The 26,434-nt window shown below is 39.4% G+C and overlaps 1 protein-coding gene across 3 annotated transcripts; it reads left to right on the top strand.

Moving 5' to 3' along the window:
- Positions 1 to 1,471: 1,471 nt before the first annotated feature.
- On the top strand, positions 1,472 to 26,434 carry acsl1a (acyl-CoA synthetase long chain family member 1a). Of its 3 annotated transcripts, none has more exons than XM_030057022.1 (21): positions 1,472 to 1,569; positions 13,119 to 13,325; positions 16,385 to 16,499; positions 16,636 to 16,700; positions 16,829 to 16,930; positions 17,219 to 17,318; positions 17,453 to 17,628; positions 17,920 to 17,952; positions 18,244 to 18,295; positions 18,392 to 18,465; positions 18,904 to 18,981; positions 19,408 to 19,542; positions 20,267 to 20,401; positions 21,153 to 21,248; positions 22,802 to 22,874; positions 23,069 to 23,157; positions 23,791 to 23,907; positions 24,110 to 24,253; positions 24,484 to 24,585; positions 24,677 to 24,748; positions 24,992 to 25,132. In XM_030057022.1, the coding sequence occupies exons 2-21, from the start codon at positions 13,131 to 13,133 to the stop codon at positions 25,130 to 25,132; spliced, it is 2,094 nt and encodes a 697-aa protein (XP_029912882.1). In that variant the 5' UTR covers positions 1,472 to 1,569; positions 13,119 to 13,130. The 3 variants fall into 3 exon arrangements, with proteins under 3 accessions (XP_029912882.1, XP_029912891.1, XP_029912900.1); XM_030057031.1 differs by lacking the exon at positions 1,472 to 1,569 and adding an exon at positions 2,598 to 2,737; XM_030057040.1 differs by lacking the exon at positions 1,472 to 1,569 and having other exon boundaries at positions 13,122 to 13,325; positions 24,992 to 26,434.

The following is a 26,434-nucleotide window of genomic DNA, read 5'->3' as shown; positions in this document are numbered from 1 at the left end:
CTGTTATGATATGCGTATGTAAGTTTATAATGATTTTGATGTTTTTAGGGTATATGCCTTTGCATAAATCTCTTCTGATTTTATGATACTTCTACTTACTTTAGAGGGACCTAAACTTTTATATTTTTATATTTTTACACAAGCCATCTAAAAGTTATCGGGAAATGTAAAACTATAGAGACTACAGACAAACCTACCGTCAGTCTAATCTGGGACACCAAGCCACCAGTATGACTGTTGTCAGGCGCTGCGCTCTGACCCGTGGTGACCTCTGCGGGTCCACAACACAATCCTTTGGCTTGGTGCGCCACCCTCAGCCTGAACGGCAGCAGTTCACACGGTCCCCATTCAGTCTGTGGAAAGCACAGTGGTCTAAACTGAGACTAAGCCTATTGCGAGGAAACCACATATGATTCAGCTTCTACAGACCCATTTGAAAGGCGCTATAATCCTATACTGATAAATGACGCCACGCAAACATCACAGCAGAACTATATATTGTAAGAGCAGGCCTCAAAAGACAAGGTCCTTCAAATAATATTACAGTGATACACAGATGAAAAGTAACATAGGCTACCAACAAAATAAAAGCCTCTATAAACTTTGCCCTGACTGCCACGGTCACATAGCCTACACTACAGATCATGTTGATCCATGTTACTTTTTTGTTAGAATTTAAATTGTTAAGTATTAGGTTTGTCCATAATCCTTTCTAGTTTTAAAGAAAGTACAAATTTGATCCTAAGAGGTAACCCAGTAAAGCCTCTGAGTGGAAAATCTTTAGCAATATTATACTATACAGAATTAGAAGAATGCCGTGTTTCAATATCACACCAGAACTTTCTGCAGGTAGGACTGCAGGCCTATATCATATAAAAAAGAATACATAAATAAATAAATAAATAAATAAATAAATAAAAAACACTATAAAGTAGGATAAGGTCACATTAAACTCATTGTGGAGAACCAGCATCATATTCTAAATCCCTATATCGGAATGTTAAATAAATAATCTAGTGATACCATAAGTGAGATAGAAAGGAACATAGGGCACAATGAATACCAGTGACACAGATGTACGAATGTTGCACAGGACTAGATACAGCCCAGTATCTTTAGATTAAATTGGGATGCTCTGTAGTTTTGCACATGAACCGCCTTATATGTTAATTGCCCAAATTGCTATGATATTCTCCCAGACAAAAGCATGGATTACTCAAAAAAGTAATCTAGAGTATAGTCTTAAATCAGGAGATAAATTAGAAGAGAAAAGATTAGTCAACTCTGAGTTGGAATAATCAGCACCTTAATGACGGGTGACGTTTTGCCAAAAGTCTGTAATATCCGTTTATTACAAAACGTTGACTATTTGTAAAGTTGCTCAACCTACTATGACTGCCCAAATTATTGACCAATGGCAGCACGCCCCTCAAACTTTAGGGGAAAGAACATGTAAGACCGCCCCTGATTGGCTAAGTGATCTACCAGCTGAAAACAATTTAGACTGCTCTCTGCTGCTCTCCTGTTTCTTGAAGACTCTTGTGAAATCCTCGGATTTGCCGGACTCAGGTTTGTGGATGAATTTGCCGCTTTACTGACAGTAATATATTTAAGTCTACATTCATGTTGACCGTATCGTGTTTACTGGGTTCTTTGAGAAACAGGATGCGTTGCTGTGCACCACAAAAACAACTGTTTTTCGCATTGCTGCCTAAACGCAGATGATCCAAGCCTTGTTGTGTATTAAACGGGCTTTCTTCATCCGCTTTCACCTCGTAATGTTGATATCGACCGGGTCAACACATAACGTTACAGTATGTCGACCATTCAGTTACGATCACTGAAAAAGACTACCGGCTGCCAGTTTGTGAAGCTCCTCTTCAACAAGAAGGCGAGAGCCTTGTAGCATCAGAGGTGAAAGCAGAGATTGTGTGAAATCTTAGTTTGTTTTCAAACTTTTTTTCCCCCCGCTGCATGATGCCCACTTTCTATCAAGTCTAAAGGGGCCACGGAGACGCCATTGTCACTTAATAAGATGATATTGTAACGAGTTTAAAAGGAAACAATGCAACCATTGTCAAGTGCATGTCGTGGCATCCCGCCATATAATAAATCCTCCTTGGCCATGCCATCTCAAGGCTATCTCTCTGTGTGGTTACTAGTGGAATAGTTGTAAAAAAAAAAAAAAAAAAAAAAAGTGGTTCAGAGACCCAAAGGACTCGCTGAGGGTTTTTGCAGAGGATCTCCAGCAAAATGTGGATGAATAGTTTGCTTTCACTGTTGATGCCTCCAGTGCAGGAGAATTTAATATAATATAATGCAGCAGTTCAACAACCATGACCCGTGAAACTTATTCACAGCAGAGACAGATTGGGAAAAACCCTCAAGCTGGGGCCCTTAGTGCAAACCTTCAATGAAACTGGGTGGCAGGTGTCTTTATCAGTGGCTGCATTGGGGTGTTTGATGTTGATGGTGCTTATTTGTTGCCATAATGTCTCACTGATGGTTTATATGAGGAGGATATAGTATTAATCGTTCGTTTGCTCAAATACAGTTTTCTATCTTTTGCGGATGAGTGATGCTCAGAGGTGGGCTCGGTGCTGGGCGGTGGTGCAGGAGGAAACCAGTGGTGGAGCAGTTTTATAGCAAACATCCCATAACAGGAATCTGTGGAATGTGTGTCTGGAGTGTTATGTGTTTGGCTGCCCCACTTTTCCACAACATCATTTGAGACAAGGTAACCCTTTCTCTGTCTTTGGTAATGTTAAGTTTTCCCCAATTAGTGGTGTTCATGTTGCACCTGAATAGACATTTTTTAATTTTTTCTATTCAGCTACCACTCAGCTGTTTTAGTGATTGTCAGCAGAAGTATCTTATTATATATTGGCTGCATTTGAATTTGGAATATGTCTTCCATCTGCTTGTTAAATAAATAAGTAAATAGCATATGTATTTTCCTTCCTTTGCAATTGTTCCTCTTTTTGTCTGTTAAGTCACATCCATCATGCATATCCGCAGCTATGTTGCAAACATGTGATGATAATTACTGTGTAGCCTCAGTCATGTGTTTATTCCACTTATTAGTTCCTTAGTACCATGACGTTTTTCATCAGATGAAACATAAAGACGATAAAGGAACACCTTGTGGTTTTGCAGGTCAAGATAGACTCTGTCCAGTTTAGGTCATTTGAGAAAACAATAAGGGGCCACAGACTGCCTGACTGTCCTGGAGGTTACGAGTAGGCAGATCAAGTAAGCTAGTGTTTTTTTACGCTACAATTCCCAGTCAACTGTGGCTCTGACCTGGGGCCATGCAAGCAGGAAATCGGCTCTGTGCAGGATTTGGAAATGAGATAATGTGGCACTTTTAAATGAATGGCTTTTAAGTAACTTAACCTGGAAATAGCACAGGTGTCACAGACAAATTAGTTGCTTGTTCCATCACATAATTCAGTGGCACCAATATTTTTTCCCCAAAACTGTCATACACAGTAATAAATATGCCACGGGCTGATATTAATACAAGAATGTGCCGTTCTGCTGTACTGAATGTGCTGTCAAAGATATTGCAGGACTGTTCAGGTTGCACCCCATATAGAGGAAATGTTGCTTCTCTGTCAGTAAGCAATATGAACAGAGCAGGAAACAAGTAAAATCACATGAGCTCAAGTTAGTCTCAGTTTCCAAAGCAGCCACAAACTGTCATGTCCTGCAGTAAAACATTGCTTTGAATGTGGCTCTTTCCCTTTTTGTTTTCTTGTTGAACTCCCTGGAAATGTATATTTGAAAAAAAACAAAACAAAACAAAACAAAAAAAACAACAATCCACAGCAGCAGGGTGTGATGATACCAAGCTGGTCCTGTGATTCAGACCATTCTTTACTTAAGCTCATTCAGCCAGCTGTGCAGGCCTGCTTCATGCTCCTTTGAGTTTGATGGTATCTTGGAGAGATTTCAGAGGTACTTTTTAGGTTATTCTGTCACTATTCATATGGCATGGCTGAAAGTGCCCTCAGACTGCAGCCAAATGTCCTAAAGGGTTTAGGTAGTGCGGGAACCTGTTTGATCACCGTTTGTGCCTCATTTCACCTTGACCTGTAGTGAGGCCAAAGGCAGGTTTTCATCTGGATGCATGATAAAATTGTCTTCCATTGCAGTTTTGGAGACAAATGTCTTTTGATTGCTCAGTGATCCTTGGCATGTAATGTAGAATGTACACAAGGGCGGCTCGCAGTCCTTATGCATGACCCGTCCTATCATCAAATTAAACTACAGACATTTCCCCCTACACTTTATTACTCGGTTGTACCAGTAAAACAAGGATCAGATGTTATATGAAAATGGGTGTGCTTATTTGCAAAGCAACAGCAGCTGACAGTTACTGCTGACAGTTTGACATTATTTCTGACATCTGCTTTCAGGTGGCAGATTTTATGAAATTGTATCTATGTATGTTCACATTTGGCCTGAAAACAGCTGTTGGGTATCTCACAGCTGCATTTCTTTTCTTTCTACTCTCCTGTTCTCCCTCTGGATTGGGGTTGAGTAATACTAATTTAATTTCATGATGATCATAAAAAGTGTTAGTGATGTATAATGATCGTCTTCAAATCACATGCTGAACAATCAAAATTATATTAAGCATTGAACTGCATGGTAATATTTATTATGTTAAAATTCAAAACATTTGAATATTACTTATTCTTTTCACATGACATTTCATGGGAGATTTTTGCCAGCATGTACTCTTTATCATTAATTTAACACAATAACTCATTATTTCACCAGAATATGATTTTACTGAAGTCAGTACTATTGAATAATTGCCTGTCCTGTCTCTAGATCAGAATACTTGCATGCACAATATGGATGAGCTTCATGAATCATAAAGAGAATCTCAATGGCAGTGTGAGCCTGACCACTTTTTCCACTGGCAATGTGAGAAAAATCTGCTACTTCTACTTTTTGATGATTTATTTTATTTTTTATTTATTTATTTTGGATTCTTCAGACCTTGGTTTGAATAAATCATACTGAAACTGCAAAATGTAACCACAGGCAGGTTGTTTTGGGATAGCGGAGATTTCAACAAACCGGACTGTGAATCAGTCTGTTGCTTCTTATTTAATCAGAAATGGACACTACATCACACATGATATTCATTAGTGTGTGGCTCTCAGATTGAATTCTTGCTCACTTCAGTGGAATATAAAGTTTCATGAGCAGATGATTCTCACTGTTGTCTCAATTGTTGCATTTGCAGTGGTTTCAGCCTCAGTGATGGACAATATATGATCCATGAGATACTAAACTATCGATACTATACAGATGCTGTGAGATCAACATAGTATCGCTATGTACATTGGATTGAATATGATGCTAGATATGATCTGGGATTTTGGAGATTATCATATCATGATACGGCATATGTGTTGTCATTTCCTAGTTTTAAAGCCTTCATAAAAGTTATGGGATACGATTTTCTGGGCTTACACTGTTCTACTTGTTCTGTTATTTCCCTCAACCTGTTTGGTTATCATATCCATATCACTAATGACTGTTTATCAAAAATCTCTGGAGCAAACATTTTGTGAGAGCACCGTTAGTGATCCCTACAATATTGTCATCAAGGTATTCAGTCAAAAATACTGTGATAATTTGATTTTGTCCATATTGTCCGGTCCTTTCATGAGTGCCTGTGGAGCATCAGGCCTGACGCTGTACTGGGGGATGTTGATGGGTGACCTTTGCTCTATTTCACAAATCTCAAACTCCACCCCTCCCCCACCAATTTCATCTCTGTGTGCCCGTGTGACCCATACTGTGTGATTTTGTTGAGGGACAGGAAGACCTAGAAACTTGAGTGTTGCAGTCTTGTGCAAGGTCAGCCATTGTTTCCAAAGCCAGGGTGAATGTCAGGGTAGGTTGGGGTGAGTCATGCAGTTGGGTTGAATGATAGAAAAAAAAGGAAATCATATTGCGATCAGTTTTACAGATTCTGCGATTAGCAGGTATGATCATTTTTGCATTATAATTTTCATTTTCACTAAAAAAGCAATGGAAATGATGATGGTGTGATGTTTTTGCTGAGATCTGTACCAAACAAAGACGTCTTCTTACGTCTGAAAAATACAATTTGTAGGTCAGGCCATCTCTGTAGCACCACAATACTTGATCTATAACTGTTTTATCTTTACCAAAAAATAGTAGCTTCTGCAATTGAGATATTGCACTTGATGATATAACCAATTCAACTGTACTTTGATTAAATGTTCAGCCCTATCATGCAGTGAATGGAGAAATTGGGTGAAAGGGGGAAGCTGCAGCTACGTGAGCTCAAGCATTAACTAACACCATCCAGCAGCCATGCATCAATAACCAGCCTTTCCCCTCACCCCATCCTTGGTGGCATGATACTTCTTGCCAGCCTATCACATTCAGTATTCATTCACTGTGACGAGTCAAGTGGCCCATTCACTTCCCTTGCAGTCTCTCCCTGCTTGCTCATAGAGCTTCTTTCATTCACCCTCCTAACAAAGAAAATTTGATAAATCGCCTGGTATCATCTTTTGCCTTTTAAAACTCTTACAGATTGTGTAACGAGACAGTATGTGTCTGGTTTTGTATAATTGCCTTTAGTAAGAACATGTAAATGCTTTTACTCAAAATTACATTGACCAAGCCATCTATTTAAATGACCTCTCACAGGGCATCTTGTACTATTTTTGCATTGGCAGGTATTCAACAGGGCCAACAGACACTATATCTGCTAGTTCAGTGATTAATTAAATATGAGTGTCATTATAATATTATATTGTAATGGCCGTTTTGCCTGCAAAAGGCTATTCCTAGCACTGCCTTAGGATAATTTAGCACGTAATCAATATTTGTCAGTTATTATGTGGCTGGACCCACCCAACCCTCTTCATGTTTTTAGAGGTTTAGGCAGCAGAAGACTTTCAGAACAGATAGAGATACTATCAGTTTTGATTTGAGTATTTGTGGAACTAAGTTCAGACTTGAGGAACATGTTTTTTTTTTTTTTTTTTTTAAGTTAGATGTTTAGATATTTGTTTTCAGCATAGACAAAAGACGTGTTTTTCTCGATTAGGGTTAGGATGGATTCTGTAAAGACAAGAAAGTTACACTAGGGAATGAATGGCCTGTTGCAGCATGGACTTGAATGAACCAGTGACTCGGCAAGAATGATGCAGGCTGTCATAGTGTCGTGACTGATGGAGTGACACAGAGAAAGCTCCCTGTGATTCAGTAGCCACTGCCTTGTCAGGATTGGATTAAGTAGTTTGTGTGCACTAATCCTCCAGTGATGAGGCAGTAATAATGAGCTTCAGCTGATCGGAGGGCTTTCAGTGATCTGTCCTGACTTTTGAGACAATCTCTATAATCTCATAAAGGTCTGCTTAACTTGTAGATCGGCTGGATAATATCACAATGCTCTGATTTTCAGATTTTTTTCTTCTAATATACTTGCCAGTCCCTTGCACTGACTAAGTTGTTTTAAGCTTTCTGTTGAAACTCAAATGGCAACAACTTGATGTCTAATCAGAAGTGATGTAAGCACTGTTAAAGTAACAATTGCTGCACTTTCTTCTCTCGGTTGCAGTATTGCACACGATGTTTCGGAGCACACTGTCTGCCCAACAAAGCGTTCCTTTTTTTTTTTTTTCCCCTCACTTCCTCATGTGGGTTTCCGGTAGCTGATGTTTGAAACTTGTTCAGACAGACCTCTGTTGTGCTAGACCGCCTGGTGTTCTTGATGTGTTATGTGTCAAACAGATCAGCTGCCCTCCCTTCCCTCTCCCCCTTTTTTCCAGTGTCTTCTGTTTGTCGGCGAGTGGGGTGACTGGCAGACAAGCTCTGCCATTGGTTTATCATCCTCCCAGGCCAAGTATGGAGAGTGGCAGTGGTGGTGGGGGAAGGGTTGTGAGGCTACCTTTTGCCTCCAACTACTCACAGCTGACCATGTGACGCCAATGGCATGTCCCTGCTCTTGGCCAGCTGACATAAACTCATGCGTGCACACTCAAACACATCTCTGTTTGTACCCGCAATAAAATGCACATTTGTTTGGAATATGCACAGTAGGTCACAAATTGATGGAATTGATCACAGTCACGCTAAGCTAAGGTGATAATTAAATGCTTACATGGACATCTTTGTTTTCTTAGCTTATTTAAGAAAGAAATTTGTAACAGCAGGTTTATGTTTTAGATATTAATGTTAACATTTTGGTATTACCTTCAGATGTACTTCTTGTATCATGAGTTTAATACCAGTTTTTTCAGTTGACGTTTCAAGCTGTAAGAATGGTTTTGGCCTATTTCAATATTTTCCATTACTCTTAACTGGAATTATTTTTCACGGTGAACTCCAAGCTGGGTGTTGTTTGAATGTGTGTGTGTTTTGTTGTGTTTTCAGCAAATGCAAGCAGTGATCTATGCACATATTCAAGGAGAGTGGAAATATTGGAATGGGAGCAGAAGGGGCCAGAAAAGGGGAATGAGTTTTGTAAACCTACCTATCAGGCTGTCCACACAATCTTCCCTGTGATTAGTGTCTCAGTTTTTGTTCCATTAGTTTCAGCAGTGGTGAACACAAAGGTTTGGAAGCTCAACAACACAAGAATGGCACACATTGTGCCCAGACTGCTTATCATAAGGGTATTGGTTATTAAACCTTGAATTAACATTCCTAGAAATGCTCAAATCACCCTGCACTCAGTTTATTTGAACCTGTCCTCATAATTTCAATTTAAATGTCCATCAACTGTTACTTTTGAACTTGTTTACATACATGCACACAATATTTTAACTGATAGCTGGCTGTAGGTCATGCACATATTTTCATGCTGCTCTTTACAGTAGCTTATGTGAGATTTTTTCCTTCTTTTTGATTTTTACATAAGGACAATAACACAAGATGTTTACAAATGTGAAAAAATACTTTGATCTTGTGGGTTTAAAAGAACCTGCTACATGAATTTTGCTCCAATAGGAGCCTAGGAGAGTCTGTGTTTCTGTTTGGAGGGGGCGGGATTCTGCTATTCATAGTTGTAAGAACCTCTGAGGTCTATTAGAGGTCAGTTCAGCCCCTTCTAAAAGCAAGTGCTGCAGCAAAGGGCCTCAAAGATAACCCATAGCTCCTCACTCTTTGGATTGAGTCCCGACCTCTCAGCAAGTGTACATTGTGTGACAATGTAAGTATATTTTTTTTTCGGCTCCATATCTTCATTGTCTATGCAGATCTCATTTAAACCCCACTGATTTTGTAATTCACTTTGCCCAGAGCAAACTTGCAGTATAAGTAGACATGCCATCATTTGCTCCCCTAATAGCTAACAGTAACACCTGAGGTCTTTATGCAAGACTCTGTGCAAATTTTGCAAAGAGTTGACCTGGGGGTTTGGATGTTTGCATGTGTTTTCTTTACAAAATATAACCCACACAGCGGAACCACTTTAAAGGCAATAACTGTTACATTGTCTTGACATTAAAATACCGAGTGTAAGGAGCTTTTCCCTTGTCAGTTTACAATACTCTAACTAAGTTGGTGAAGGAAAACTGGCACCTTTTGTGCAGTACTTTGTCCCAGTTGGCACCAGGCCAGCTTGTCATGGGCTTGGTGTTAATAATAGAAGTAGGTGAGAAGTCAATTGTTACAGCTTTTTGGTGGTTGTGCACTTGCTTATTCAGCCACATGGCTGAGCCCTTCCATTACTAGAGGTCAAATGAGTTGAACACTTTGTTGGTAAATTTGCCGAGTCTGATAACAGGGGGTGAAAGACAAATATGATATGTGATAACAGAACACTTGGATGGGTTTTACAGCCCTCTACATTTTTGTGTTGTAGTTTATGCGAGGTGTCAGAAGAATGCAAGTCATAAAATAATACTGTACTTCTGTGTGAATGTAAATTACAGATGTAGTGGTTATCACAGTATATTTAATTCTGAAACGTGTATGGTGAGCTGAAATTTGTCTTGCTTGCCATAGGCTCATCCAATTATGTTAAAATATGATTCAGTGTCAGGAGTGACTGGCTTTGATCCTGTGTATCATTTGGCCTTTGCATGAAAATAATTAAAACAATGCTGTGTCTATTTAAACATCAAATCAATCAATCCTCTGCACAGACGGCTAACAGAATGGAGCTTCAACACACAAAAGGGGAGATTCCAGTGATCTCATTCATGAAGTATGCCAAACAGGAAGTCTGACTTCCCCGCAAAAATGAGACGTGGAGTTTTGGTCATGTTCTGATGATCCGTGGAGACTTGTGATCAGGACTTGTCTGAGGAGAGCTTTAGTGTCATATTTCCTTCCTCTGTCATCCACTACACTGCACAGTGCACAGCTGTGGAAATCGGAAAACACAGCCTCCTCTTGTCACAAGCATTTGTGGAAATGCAATTTTGTCATGTCGTTCATTAACCTTCATAATAATAAGTTGCATTTATACAACACTTATCTAAAAGCACAGTTTTACAAAGACCTTTACAGGAACGTGTAATATCAACAACTTAAGTACACAAAGGGAGATAGGAAGAGGAGGGAACATGTGCAATAAGATGAAAGGAAGTGTGCGGAAGGTCGAAAATAATTGTAAGCAAACAATTTTCTAAACATTAAAGACAATACTGAAATAGCAAACCTCTCCTCACACAACACTGGCCACAGTTTAAAGGTCTTCACTGCAAAGAAAAATCACCTTTTCTGTTTTTTCAGTCAAGACTGGAGGGACAGTCAGGGGGGCTTGGCCTCAGTCTCCCATATTTAAAGCCATGCTTTAAACATGTCCAGTAAAATCTAAAAATTAGTAATTGGTAACTGATGGACAGATGTACAAAACTGGTGTTACATTGTCTCATCATTTGGCACCAGATAAAATCCAAGTTGCTGTATCTTGAGCAAGTTGGAGACATGAGAGGAAAACGTGGACAATCCTCACTAAATTTATGTATGATAAACTGTTTTTTTTTTGTTTGTTTTTTAATGTTTGCCTCACTTGTTTGATCCAAGACTGCTCTACAGTATATACCTGTTAGTCAAAAGTTAAGACACTGTCCAAGATCACCCTGAGGTTTCTGCCTGGCCACTAACTTGGATTAGGGGGACAGAAAACCAAGATCTAAAACTAGATTTTTGGAGGGGCTTGGAGGAGCCGGTAGAGACTATTTCAGATTGGTTATTTTTAAGATGTAATAAAGACTTGACATATTCAACACTTTGTGTCTGAGAAGCGGTATTTGATTATGTTAATTGGATGTGGGTGACTGGGTTTTAAAGGTATAACAAAGAGGCATTATGTTTATGAATGATGTTACCATGTCGGAGTATGTAATTAAAAAAAATGGACAGGGCCTTGAGTTGAGCCTTAAGGTGAGGCTGTGTCTTGTTATAACACAGTATACAAGGCACTATTTGAAATAGGTTCCTGTCTCAACTCTCATGTCATGGTAAATACACTTAGTCTGTCGTTAGCCTCCTGCAGCTAAACTGTGTAGCCTGACAGGGCAGGACCAACTGGTTTTGGTTCTACAACTTCTGATGTTAACGTTACTTCTTAGTGATGGGACACAACGGTGTGTGTTGGCCAAGCACAAATAACTGCTGTCAGGGTAGTTTCGCAGCAAGTGAAAGATGGTCACTACTGCTTGGTTAAAATGAGTGTGTGGGAGAGTTGAAGTGACTGTGGGATTTCACTGGTGTTTGCTTGCCTTGTAGAGATCAGCAGTGTGATTGCAGTTTGTTTTGTATGGATGAGAGTTGATATGCTGTGTGTAAAAGGGAAAGGTTGTGTGCGTATGTGCATGCGTGCACGTGCACTCTTGCTATTCTCAATGGAATCAGTATCAGGACGGAAAAAGTCAGGTCTGTGCATCCCTAAGGTAGGCCAGAGGTACTCAGCCTGTGCTCAAAGGGTTAATGAGGACTTGGATATATGAAATGTTACATCAGGATAATGGCATGGGATGATTTTCTTTTTTCTTTTTTTTTTTTTTTTGTATTAGTTTGTCTCAGTCATGTGGGTTGCCCATTACTTTCCATTGTCTCTAGTGGTGTCTGCACTGTTGGACTTTACCTGTTTTCATTCATTCATTCATCTTCTAAACCGCTTATCCTCACAAGGGTCGCGGGGGGTTGCTGAAGCCTATCCCAGCACACATAGGGCGGAAGGCAGTGAAACACCCTGGACAGGTCACTTTACCTGTTTTGAAAAGAGGAATCCTCAACTGTTCAGAAATTCATATTTTGGCTAAAGGTTTTTGCATATGCATGTCATGTAACCGTTAAAGACAAAATGCCAAATCTCGGCATCTTTCTTTGCTATTATGAAATTTGACTTTCCAAAGTATATTCATCTCTTTATTGGGCTGTTCAAATGCTGCCATAAATATTGTAATTACAAATAAAGCTCACTTGATGGCCTCATCTGCTTGGTACTGTAGTGATGGTTGACATGGTACAGAACAAGTGCAGAAATAGTTACTTTTGGGGAGGGTCAGGGCTCACTTGTCCAATCACCCGACACCCACAGGAAGAACTGGAGGTCTCCGCCACAAAATAATCCCTCAAAAATCATGCAAACCTCAAACTTTACTGCCATGATTACATTTTTCAAAATAACAAAATGGAGTAAACATTTAACACGAAATAAAAAATGCCGTATAACCCTAAATGACAGCAATATTCTCCCTTTAGCATTCAAAGCAGGAGGGATCAGTCTCCAACATGTTTTAAATACAATGTCATTTGTCACTGAGAGAAAGGCTGTCTTTGTGCATGTGGTGGACTAAACCTGAAACAAAACATTGCTCTGACTCAGAAAAATGAATGGTTAAGTAAGAGAGTGATTTATGATGGATATAATACAAGGACCCACACTGTCATGCCATTCTACAGCGACTTTGTTGGAGCAGCATTAAACTGAAAGGTTGGTCACCTAAAGTTGTGGAGGAAGGAAGTTCCTTTCTTCTGCAGAGATACAGCTGAGCTTAAATGGATTTTACAATTGCAGGTGTAGGACAAAGTGCAGCACCACACCAAAACATTCATCCATGTAAATGTTTCCTCTTTCCTTCTTTCTCGATCAACAGCGCAGGAAAACCATGCAGGCTCAGGAAGTCCTGAGACAGCTGCGGATACCCGAGCTGGATGACTTTCGGCAGTATGTGCGCAGCTTGCCCACCAACGCGCTCATGGGCATGGGCGCCTTTGCGGCCATCACCACCTACTGGTATGCCACCCGGCCGAAAGCCCTCAAACCACCTTGTGACCTCGGTATGCAGTCAGTGGAAATGCCGGTAGGTGCTCACGCTTGTTGCACTGGTCACACTAACAAATGGAACTAATAAATAGAACATCTTAATTTCCACACTTGTAATTTCATTAGCTATCAGTCAGTCTTTCATACTACTTAACCTCCTGGAGTGTGTTTCCACCAGGATCTCAGGTTCGCCTGTCATTTGCAGCTCTCTACTGATTAATGGCAAATGAGCAAAATTACTCCCTGAGCTTTTGACCTTAAAATACAGGAAACACACTTTAATCCATCTACTTAACAGATATAGTTGAAGTGTGGTTTTCTTTTCTTTTTTTTTTCAAGCTGTTGGCAGGGAAAACAAAACTTTGTGGCCTTGCTACTATTTACTGGGGCAGACAGTGTTGATGGTTGTCAATGTCTGACTGTTTTGGAACTTAAGTGACAATATGATTACTGAAAACTATAAACTTAAAATGTAACTAGTATGTGTTTATTAAAAAAACACACTGCTAAACTTATGATACTTATGATTTTTCCCTTGAAATTAAAAGGTAAATGAAATCAAATATAAGTAATTTCAGGTTAACTTGAGGTTTTGAAAAATCGTAAAGGAAACAGACGGGACATTTTGTGCCCATTTTGCATACCTGCTTCCAAATCCTTATTTGTGTGTAAGTGTATTCTTTCTTTTTACTTCTATAATGACAAAGAGACAAATGGTAATCTTCAAGCTCTCAGCAGCATTCCACTCATGCTTTGTTCCCTCCATTCATGTAACTTCATCTGCTGCAGTCATCTTAAACTGACTAAAATTGTTGGTATAACCCTGTTGTTTGCATGGCTGGGCTGGTAAGTGGCCCCTGCGGTGTGTATTTTGTGTGCTGCAAGCAGACAGCACTGCAAATTGGTGAAAAACCAAAGCAAAAGCACAAAAAGACATATTGCTGATAATTCATTCAAAACCATGCCTGCAGGTTTATTTCTCTCGACAGTGCAGTTCATAAACTGTTTTGGCATTAAAAAGGACCCGTTATGTTGGTTTGACTGAAGTGGGTAGATAGCATATTATTGGTAAAGCTGATGCAGATAGCAGGTATCAGCTGCTGAGATAAACCCCTCTGCCTAAACTCTTGGGAGAGAGTGGAGTATTTTCAGGGACTTGTATGGGACCTCTAAGAATCATCAAGCTAGTTCATCAAGCTATCATCAAGTTAGCTGTGCAAATACCTGTAGGTTATGTTTATTGTTGCTCTATGGCACTCTAATAATGTTGTCGACCCAAACACCTAGACAAGCAAAACTGAACTTGCTAATTTCTGAAGATTCAACACAGCTTTTATGTATTGTTTTGTAGAGCAGTCGTAGGCTCTGTGTGTGTATTACAAACAACAGAGCATTCATCATTCGAGAATCATTTCATACTGACACCACAGCTCACTGACAGTCCAAATTTAGCACTCTGACCTTGTTTAAACTTAGTTGCCTCTTGTTATTTGCAAGAGCTATCCTCATGCTTTCACCCCATTTGGTAAAACAATGTTTCATTATGTGGTATAACATGCATTATTTGGGCATAGAGCTGAACTTTATGGTTAAAAAAAACAAACAAAAAAACATTATGATTAATATTACATATATTGCAATATGCTTCACAATTTTAGTTGGAATGATAATTTTTGCATTATAATTTTCACTTTTACCGTCAAAATCATTTTTTTTATTATTATTTATTTATTTATTTATTTCGCTGTGACTGTACAAAACAAACATGTTTTTTAGATCTGGAAAATACAATTTTTAGACCGGGGCATCTCTGCAGCACCATCATACTTTGTTTATGTTTTGTCTCACGTTTTACCTTTTCATGAAAAATTGCACTTCCTGTGATTTGGATATTTCACTCAGCCATATTGTGATTAAGATAATATTACTGTGTGGGTCATACTACATGCAAACAATAAACTGCATCATATATACATGGATGAACATGTAGTATACTTGTACCTGCATGTATGCTTGTGCCTCATGGAATAAACAGAAATAGGAGGAAGGGGGGAGTTTAAAAGGAGAAGGGTTCTTGTCCGTGTCCTTGTTCTGACCTGTACACAAACTGAAGTGATCAGACAGACAGCGGGCCTTGTTCAGAACTAACGCCCTTGGGATCCTTTCCAGGAATTGCATCACAACTGATGTTGATGTTGTAGTTTATTTTTATATCTAACTCGCAAACTTTGACATCCTCACTCCTTGTGACCTTCGTTTATGGTGACTCAGTGTTTTCTTGTGTAAGTGAGTCTGCTATTGCTCAATTTCAGCCGGTTCAAAATGCAGCAGCCGGGCTCCCGACAAACACTGAATGAAGAGAGCATACTATCACCACTTCGGCCTGTCTCACACTGGCTGCCTGTACGCTTTAGAATTCAGTTGTAGATCCTCATGGTGACGTTCAAAGCTCTCCACGGCATGGCACCCTCCTGGATCTCTGAACTTGTAACTCAATACTCTGCATCAAGATTGCTAAGATCCTCTGACTAATTGCTCTTGGATGTCCCAAGCTCAAAACAAAGGGAGGCTGTCCTTTTTAATATTTTAGCTCCAGCATTATGGAATCACCTCCCTTTCACTGTCAGGTCAGCTGAGTCTGCACCACATTAAAAAAAAAAAAAAAAGTTTACAACCAAACTTGTATAGGCTGGCATTTTTATAACAGGTTGCTTTGTAATTCCCATTGGTTTTATTGTATTTTATTTGTCTTGTACTTTGTTTTGTTTTCATTCCTTTTATTGTGGAGTGTTGTTTGATGTCATTTTATAAATTGTACTTTTGTCATTTTATAAATTGGATGTTTTATTCTTCTTCTTATTCATTTTGAAGCACTTTGAAACTCCTGTTCTGAAAAGTGCTATAAAGATAAAGAGAACTTCCTTATTGAAGTCAATAAGGAATGACTTCACCACTGGCATAAATATTTTTGTTTTGTGTGTTTGTTTTGGATTTTTTTTCAAAATACATTATTTGAAATATTCAGCATGAGACTAGTGCCGTGGAAGTCATTAGCACTTTGGGCATAACTTTATGAATCTTTCCTTTTTGTCATAGGGCGGAGAATATGCACGAAGGTCAGTACTGAATGAAAGCGACCAGTACATGACATTTTACTACAACGACGCACGGACCATGTATGAGGTTTTCCTACGAGGGCTAAGAGTATCAAGTGAGTGCTGCTCTTTGATCAGCCAAATATGATATTCCCTGAAGGTGTGAGATGACTGTGTGTCCAAAGCATGGATAAAAGTGAGTTTTGTTAAGCTGTTCTTTTTTTTTTTTTTTTAATGACATTTGTTTCACAGATGATGGACCATGTCTAGGATCAAGGAAACCCAACAAGCCTTATGAGTGGCAATCTTACAGAGAGGTGAGCTGTGGGATCTGAACCAAAACACTCTAAATTTAACAAGTTATTTTTTTATCAGTATGCAACGAGCTGAGTCTACATATACAAATGCTAAAAGTAGCTGTTTGTTTTTGCTTTCCTTGGTAAAGGTTGCAGACAGAGCAGAATACATAGGCTCTGCTCTCCTTCACAAAGGACACTCTCATACTGGAGACAAGTTTATTGGCATCTTCGCTCAGAACAGGCCAGAGGTAAAACAAATACGTGGCTGTGCTACTGTACTTTTTATATTTTCTTCAATTCCCATCCTTTTCACTTGATTTGCTCATTTGGTAAATTAAACAAATATGCTGCTTCCAGTACCTCTGCTGCTTTCTCTGTGTATTTAAAAAAAAAAAAAATGTAATATGACTTGTAAATATTTCCAATAAATTAACAATATACAGTGACAGAACTGCAAACAGAAAGAAGGGACATAGTAAATTAGTAAAAATGTTTTCTGATGATGTGCATCCTGTTTTTGTTATTTTCTCTTTCAGTGGACCATCTCAGAGCTGGCTTGTTACACATACTCACTTGTGGCAGTACCGCTGTATGACACGCTAGGCACAGAGGCCATCGACTACATCATTGACAAAGGTACAGAGGAGGGCATGTTAAACTATCATCCGCCAGGCCACACACTATTTGCAGTCACAACACAGCTCTCTACATCAAGGACAGTGATGCTGAGACAAAATTTTAGAGGTTAATTTGTGGCTTTTTGTTTACAGCTTCCATCTCAACAGTAATTTGCGATGTACCTGACAAGGTGAAGCTCATCCTGGACTGCGTCGCGGGAAGAAAACACACTATGAAGATGATCATTGTTATGGAGGCCTTTGAAAGTGACCTGGTCACGCGTGGAAAGGAGTGTGGCATTGACATCCTTAGCCTGAAGGAAATAGAGGTGTGAATAACAAATTGTATCACTGAACCATGTTTTTTTTTTTGTAGGATTTTTCAGCTTTTCTTCATTTCCCATCTGTGCTTTTAATATCAGCACTGAGCTACTTGTTTTGGCATGTACCTGCTGAACCTCCTGTTCTTGTACTGTGTATTTTGTTATTCCCCTTTTTTTAATAGCTCTAAAGTAGCACCCGCGGTTTAGTGTGCTAAAAACAAACAGTTCTCCCTACTGCCAGTAAAGAGGTCTACCAGCAGTCCCTTGCCTCAATTTATGTTCCCTGTTTGTTTGCAGGCTCTTGGTAAAGCCAACCATCATAAACCAGTGGTGAGTAGGAACCGCATATTTTTATTTTAACTGCTGATAACATGAAGAAAAAGCTCAGTGGATCCTCTCTGTCAGTGTATCAGTGGAATACACTGACAAAAAAGCTTATCAAACTGGTGCATGTATCTATTTTAACCTGTCTGGTCGGGGAAAAAAAAATACTTTGCACTATACTAATTCAATTCTATGCGCACTTATAATACGTGAGTAACTGCCTAAAACTAGGTATTATTAAGTGTTCATTTTTCAGGCTTGATGTGGGTTAGTTTTAGATTTGTGATCTGGTTACAGCCCCCGAAACCAGAGGACCTTGCACTCATCTGCTTTACGTCTGGAACCACAGGTAATTGCAGGCTTTGTTACAGTAACAAGGCTTGAACATCTTATTTTTCATGTTATCTAACTCATAATCATTGTCCTAACCACTTTTTCCTTGCAGGAAACCCAAAAGGTGTTATCCTTACCCATGGGAATATTATCGCCAACACTGCAGCTTTCATTAGAATAACAGAGGTAAAATAATAATAAATAAATGCAAATGAACCAAGCATAAAACTAAATACATAAATGTTTAAGTTAAAGAGAATTGCAGTAGTATTTCTGAAGATTGGTGACCTTGTCTAAAATAACTGCCTGCTCCCTTTTTTTTCTTTTTTTTTTCTCCAAGGGGAATGTATAAATGTATCTGATTGTTTAAAACATCACATGTTCATTCATGATAAATTTATTTTATTTTGCCAAGGTCAGGTTAATTCTTTTATTTCCCTGTATGTCCTCATGTCTGTGTTGCTCCTGTGTTTCTCCTGCTGTGTGGGCTCCAGGAAATACTGAAGCCCACCACTAAAGATGTGCTGATCTCCTTCCTACCTTTGGCGCACATGTTTGAGAGGGTGGTAGAGGTATGCCATGCTTGACCTGTGCATGTGCATGTGTTTTGTTTTTCTTCCACAGGTGCACTGCATGCTGAACCTCCATGATATTCATATGTCCTATCTCCCCCTAGCACACATGTTTGAGAGGGTTGTGGAGGTACGTATTGATTTGGGCTTGCCTTGTAATATCAAAGTTATCAATCAGACTCTACATTGCTCATCATTTTATGTCCGATTTGTTCTGTGTGATTCACCTTTAGCCAGTTCCTCCATGGCATTCCTAAAGATGATTTGTGAGTGTGTGTGACCTCATGTACTAAGTCCTATGATACCTATGAAATACCTTTTTTTTTTTTTTTTTTTTTTTTTTTTTTTTAAATTAAAGCAGTTGTAAGTAAAATTTAGATTACATTTCGTTTGAATTCAGCAAAAGTAATCCTTATGTTGGGTGAATGATTTCCTACTTATTTACCTATTGCCACCTAGTGTGGTGTGTCCAGACAATCTGTACAACAATACCCTGTTGGCACAAGTTTGACTCGTTTGATCTGTAAGAAAGTAACCTGCTCTCCTTTATCATCAGGGAGTCATCCTTATCCATGGTGCTCGAATCGGCTACTTCCAGGGAGACATCCGTCTCTTGATGGATGATTTGAAAACACTGCAGCCCACAATCTTCCCTGTTGTCCCACGTCTTCTCAACCGAATGTTTGATAAGGTCAGACAATTGTTCGGGTTTTGGTCCTAAACATCTTGGGCATTACAGAAGTCTGCTATGATAAGAAAGCCAGACTTAAATTTACAGTTTGCTTGTAAGCTCAAGTTTTTTTGTTTTTTTTTTAATTCAGGGAAAGTAGACTCAACACACACATACTTTTCCTGCTAAATCATGCTTGACATGCACTGATATACATTATACATTCATGCCCAGCATCTTCTCAGTACAACTCAAGGCCATGGTTGATCGAGCCTTTTCTGTCTCTGCCCCCAGACTGTCCTGTAACCTCCCTGAGGAGATCAGGCTGAAAAACCTCTGTTAAACCCCTTCTAAAAACACACTTTTAGTCTTGCTTTGATTCACATTGTGCGGTGAATATCCTTTAAATCTAAATCAGTTACAATCATTAATGCTGGTATTTCTTTTCTTTTATGTTTTACTTTGTTTTGTTTGAAACAGTGTGTAACCACATTTAGATTATATGCTATTTAAATACAGGTTATGATATTACAACCATAGTCTTTTCCCTGTTGCCTTGTGAGCAGCTACACTGCACCTCAGTAGTGAGTGTAGAGGGAGGTTAGTGGTGTTAATTCACATTCTCCCTGCACGTCCGGGCCTGTTTATCTAGTGTTTGTTTGAATTACGGTCTTCTCTACCATGATTTTACTTGGCATTGTAAGTAATGAGGATTTTTAAAAACAGCAGTGTGAATTCTCCACAGATATTTGGTCAAGCCAATACGCCGCTGAAGAGATGGCTGCTAGATTTTGCTTCGAGAAGGAAGGAGGCGGAACTTCGAAGTGGCGTGGTCAGAAAGGACAGCATGTGGGACAAACTCATCTTCCGAAAAGTGCAGGTAAACATCACAGATTTCATGTGATTACAGGCTAATATTTCAAAAGAACCCCATGTAATTTACCAGGTGTTACAGGGACAGCGCTGTATTGAGACACAGTTTCATCCATTAATTTATCAAACATACAATTTAATCACTACTTCATTTAATCCCTCTCTTCACATACAAAAGCGTGTTTATAACATAAGAACACTGGACACATGATTTGTTAGATGTACTCAGAATTATGAAGTAAGCCCACATGTATCATGTTAAAGCCTGCCACTTCAACAGCTTCATTACTGAATCACCACCACTGACAAATTGCATCCTGTAGGTGAAACATGAATACAGTAGGCATGTTGATAGGCCTAATGTTTCTTTGTATGCTCTTTTTCAGTTCAGCCTATTTCTGATTTGCATCACCATGAGAAAAGTTCCTAGATGTATAGATGTATAGTTCTGATATGGGTTAGTTCCGCTAGTTCCACTAGATCTATTTAAAAACACTGAAAATCCATTCATTGGATGAGAAACATACTTCTAGTCTCTGTATTCCATTGGAGGGCCCTTACCTATGTAAGCGTCACAGAAATATACCTTTTTATGTTTGATATACTCATTGGTGAAAGAATAGTTTATTTAAACAGGTCAGATAGGTTGCTCACAGTAATCTAATAGCTTGAATTGTGTTTCCGTGATTCATAAGAAATTAAGACCAGTCCTTCTTTTTGAAATTAATTCTGAAACTTCCAATATTCCAACTTTGCAGGCAAGCCTGGGTGGTCGTGTGAGGCTCATGATCACAGGAGCGGCCCCAGTGTCCCCGACCGTCCTGACGTTCCTTCGTTCTGCCCTGGGCTGTCAGGTGAGCTTGTCCACATTCATCTCTTGAATGAAGCGGTGTCGTGTTGGCCTCATCTGAGATTCATTTGGGATTCCTGTGTTGGGTGTATTCAGAAATGCAACACCACATCCAACGATCATACTCAAAAGTGACTTTAGGTTGATCAGAGGTGCAGCAGGGCTTTGGCTACATTCACACAAGATCAGGCTTTGCAGCACCAAACGCAGGCTTGCTGCAGCAGCCAAAATGCCCATTAAAATGAATGAGATTCCTTGCGTTTTTTGCCATAGTGCGTGATCCTGTCTGAATGTGGCCTTGCGCTTTCAACTCATTGAGGTCAGTGCAACAATGCCTACAAGATGTAGGGTTTCATCACCCTTTAACCCTCCTATCGTGTTCGCGGTCAAATCTGACCGGTGTACAAGTTTTCTCTCCAAAAAATGCAGTTAATTTCATCTGTTTGTCATGAGGTTCCATGACTTTGTTCACACATGGCATCTGAACACATAAAATAAATTTGGAGAATTTTTATTAATTTTTGAATGTTTTATTTAACTTGTATACACCCATCGTGTTCCCGGTCACAAATGACCGGTCATTAGAAATGAATGGGTAAGACTACAATTAGTGTATAAAATAGAGTTAAACACATTCCCACACTCCTTTCCCACACCCCAACATGCAGGTGTCTTTGAGCAGACACAGATGTGTGTGAACACACACACACACACACACACACACACCTTATACCCCTTTCTGGCTTCCATGGCAACCCCCACAGGAAAGTATCTCTCTGACTTCTTTCCCACACCCCAACATGTAGGTGTCTTTGAGCAGGCACACACACACACACACACACACACACACACACCTTATAACCCTTTCTGGCTTCCATGGCAACCCCCACGGGAAAGTATCTCTCAGACTTCTTTCCCACACCCCAACATGTAGGTGTCTTTGAGCAGGCACACACACACACACACACACACACACACACACACAAACACACACACACACACACGGACACAGACACACACAGACACACACAACTTTGCCCCTTTTTGGCTTCCATGGCAACCCTCACGGGAACCTACCACGGGAACTGCCAACACCTGACACCTGTCAGGTGTCAGGTGAAGAAGACCCAGCTGAAGTTGTGGTCACCTTTCGGTCCAAAAATGGTCATTTTTCCTGGACCTCATCCCCACCTGAGAGGAACGGTCAGCTTCCATGTGAAAATGTCATGAGGATGACTAGCTAAATCATAGTGGTCAATGCTGACGGGAACCTGTGACTATGCAGCGCTCCCAAGGGCTGACTTGGATTGAGGACTGTTCAGACTCAAGTGACAAAATCTGTGGATTAAGCACATAATCAGTGAGTCAGTCCGATGATGAGAACCGTTTAACCTCATCCATTTCTGTGCTTATTCCATTTTTTTCAGCTGAGACTAAAGGGTCCACACTTAAGTCAGTTCTTGTCAGTTTTGCATAGTGCACCTAAACCGTTCATTTTTATTAATGACTATAATGTTTCTTGTGTAAATGTGACTAAAACCATGTCCTGCATTCCAGTTTTATGAAGGTTATGGGCAGACCGAATGCACAGCCGGGTGCTCCATGTCAATGCCTGGAGACTGGACAGCAGGTAACAACTACAGTATCAAGAAACTACTGGACAAGTTAACCCATTATAGCGCATATTTTTAGTTTGTGTTAATAACTGTATTCTGCTGGAATTCTTACACTGCTGTGTTGATGTTTATAAAATGACATACATGTGGATGACGATGTTACGCTGGACCATTTTACTGAAATGTTTCCATTTTCCTGTTCACTCAGGTCATGTAGGAGCTCCACTGCCCTGCAACTCAATCAAGCTGGTGGATGTGGCTGAGATGAATTACCTGGCAGCCAATGGAGAGGGAGAGGTTAGGACTGCTGCTCCAATAGCTGTCAAATACATATATACAGTGAGAGTGGTCACTACACAACCAGACAAGAGTGAAGAGCACACTTGTTTAATGAGTGTGTTATTATTGAAAGAAAGTTGTAAAAGAAAAAATAAGGACTATACAGCAGAGCTGAATATTCATCTACATGAATATATAGATTCCACTCAAAAGCTGCAAATAGCCACACTAAAACCTGTATTCATGTCAGAGCCAGATATACACATCATACTGATAAAACGCCCCAGTTGACGCTGTCTTTCACACATTCTTGACACATAACAGAGGCTGCAAGACGAGTTGATGTATAAGAGTGTTGGAGCTGGTTGCTGATAGCAGCTCTCACATCCAGAGGGTGTTATTGAAAGGAACAGCGTGGAAAAGGTGTAAATGCAGCTATACGAGTATACAGTAAATCACAAATAAAAATGCAGTTGGGATAGGGAAAATGGGGAAATGAGAATGTAGAGAAAATCACAGGAGGAAAACGGAGCATAAAATAGAGAACTATGACTATAAAATGGCAGTTGAGGCAAATGGACAAGGTCTTTTTCCTAAATGTGATTTTTTTTTTTTTTTTTTTTTCATCTGTGAAATCCTCTCTCTTGCTAGGTGTGTGTTAAAGGACCAAATGTATGCCAGGGATACTTGAAAGACCCAGAGAGAACGGCAGAGGCAATTGACAAGGACGGGTGGCTCCACACAGGAGATATTGGAAAATGGCTTCCCGTAAGCAACACTAGCATTGTGGACTTAAGTTCACAACTCAGATTTGACTTGTTAAGTTTATTTATAGTCACTGATTTTTTTTTTATGTCAACCATATCCTATTCATTCCATTCAAGTCTACTAATATGTAAAAAATCCATGGTCACTGCACCTGTTGCAGTGTCAGTATTTCCAGGTGTCTTTTTCTTCTCTGTTCTTGCAGAATGGCACTTTGAAGCTCATTGATAGAAAGAAGCACATTTTTAAGCTGGCACAAGGAGAATACATTGCCCCTGAGAAAATAGAAAACATCTATATTCGTAGTGATCCAGTGGCTCAGATATTTGTTCATGGTGATAGCCTACAGGTGAGTAATTGTTCTGACCTGAATCTCATGTAGCACTAAACAGTGGCTATTCTTTTCACTTCTACACAAAAGTAATGCAAACCAGCAGTTTCTGCTTATGGTGGAGCATTTTGTTTACCAGATGTCCAGACTGAATGTCCATTTCTAGCAAGAGCAATTCAGGAACTGGTGCCAAGAAAACATTTAGTTTTATTTGGTACTGACATTGTTGTCTTTGTTGCTGTGTTTAGGCGTGTCTGGTGGGAATAGTGGTACCTGATCCTGACTTTCTACCTGGTTGGGTCAAGAAAAGAGGAATTGAGGGATCCTACTCTGAACTCTGCAAAAATATGGTTAGATTCACCATTCTCAAATATTAGTCCGAAGTGTAGGCAAATATTACAGCACTTGTTAAGCATCCTAACATTTCTGTCTCTGTTTTAGGATGTCAAGAATGCCATTCTGGAGGACATCCTGATGGTGGGCAAAGAAGGAGGACTCAAGTCTTTTGAACAGGTGACTGCTGCTTTTTTTTTTTTTTTTTTTTTTGAAGCAATAAGTTAACTGTGACATGCACAGTCATGTTTTGTTTTTCTCAGGCTGGCTGTGTTTGGTCAATCAACAAGTCAAACCTTTTCTATGTAATGCACTTGATCCCCAACATTGTGGTCTAGGGAAATGCCATTTTTTTTAGTTCAAAGTACAGTTGTACCTCATTTGACAATTTTCTGTTTATGATTCTTTTTTTTTCCTCTGTAGGTGAGACAGATTGCCTTACACCCAGAGATGTTTTCCGTTCAGAATGGCCTGCTGACGCCCACCCTCAAGGCCAAGAGGACGGAGCTTCGTAACCACTTCAGAGAGCAGATCGATGCACTCTATGCCAAGATTAAGATGTGAATTCGGATGAAGACGTTGGTGAAGGTGACAATCATGTGGAACCTATAGCCTGAACCAAATAATACTTATTAAAGGGGATACTCCCCTTTTTCCTGCCACTGACTATCTACTTTGTTGGGATTGCTTTCAAATAAACTGGATAATGTTCTCCCACTTTTTTACCCTATCATGGCTAGCTAATGAAAAGCTGATAATTTTGCAGAAAATGAAGTGACAATATCACTTTAATCATTTTCTGAAATGGGTAAAACAAACGTGATGGGGAAATATGACTCATTTATGCCTTAACTGCTAATCAGTCTGACCATGGGCTTTGGCTGCCAAGCTCCATGGTCACAACTTTTTAAATCTTGAGGGACGTTTTGCTTTTAGGTAAGAACTAAAAGCCACAAACATGTTTTGCCAGAAATGACAAATATTGGCTATTTATGTACCAGTTTATTTAATGTTATGATTTTCTATTTAATTTGATATTTAATGTCATCGTCGTACCTGTACATAGTGTATCTGTTGACAAAGTCTATTTGTACAAGGAGTAAACAGTGTGATCACGGTTGATACTAGTGTGTTAATTCCCTGCATTCCCATGCTTTGACATGCTGTAGGCTGTAAAAGAGCCACTTTGCCTCTTTGTGCTGCATGTAAAAAATGTTTAAATGTTTGATGTTATTATACATGCAGTACAACTAAATTTCTGCACAGTCAGTGCCTCCTTTTGAATGTCTTCTCACATTTCAGTGACCTCATTTCAGTGCTGAGAGTGGCATACTGTGACCTGTAATGCTTACATTTTTCAGCCAATGTTTATGTTGTAGGCCTGTTTTAATGATTCAGTGGTGGTGTCTGAATTTCACATTTGCCATCCATTTGTAGTCAATGAAACCACAAGTCTTGTGTAGCAACGAACAGCATTTCAGCTCCAGAAAAAGGTCAGTCATGAATTAAGATGTTTGTCCTGAATTGTAGTCTTTGCACACATCTTTGTTTAGGTGTTTTCTTTGTTTGGATTTTTTTTTTTTTTTTAAATACCATATGAAGAGATTTTATCCATCTTGTTGACAGCTTGACAGAATCTCTAGAAACATCCTTTGACTTTTTTGAAGATGTTGAAAGAATAGATCAGGAAAAGAAACTAAACAAAGCAAATTAGCCGAGTCCCTTCCTAAGTTGTCTTCAGAAATGTTTCCTAATTGGCAAGGGGCAAATGTGTTGTTTCCGAAAAAGACAAGTGTTTTGTGCTAATGTTTGAGGTACAGCATCTTTAATTATACACTGTATAAAATAAACACTTCCAAGACTGTG

The sequence above is a fragment of the Myripristis murdjan genome, chromosome 1 (genome assembly GCF_902150065.1).
Source record: "Myripristis murdjan chromosome 1, fMyrMur1.1, whole genome shotgun sequence".
NCBI classification, from domain to species: domain Eukaryota; kingdom Metazoa; phylum Chordata; class Actinopteri; order Holocentriformes; family Holocentridae; genus Myripristis; species Myripristis murdjan.
This window is presented reverse-complemented; position numbering and strand designations above follow the sequence as displayed.

Excerpts from the sequence above, each read along its gene's own strand:
- acsl1a (XM_030057040.1), top strand. The coding sequence starts at position 13,131 with ATGCAGGCTCAGGAAGTCCTGAGACAGCTGCGGATACCCGAGCTGGAT. Across the intron at positions 17,319-17,452 it reads CGACTACATCATTGACAAAG|CTTCCATCTCAACAGTAATT; the intron begins GTACAGAGGAGG and ends TTTTGTTTACAG. Across the intron at positions 21,249-22,801 it reads GTTCTGCCCTGGGCTGTCAG|TTTTATGAAGGTTATGGGCA; the intron begins GTGAGCTTGTCC and ends CCTGCATTCCAG.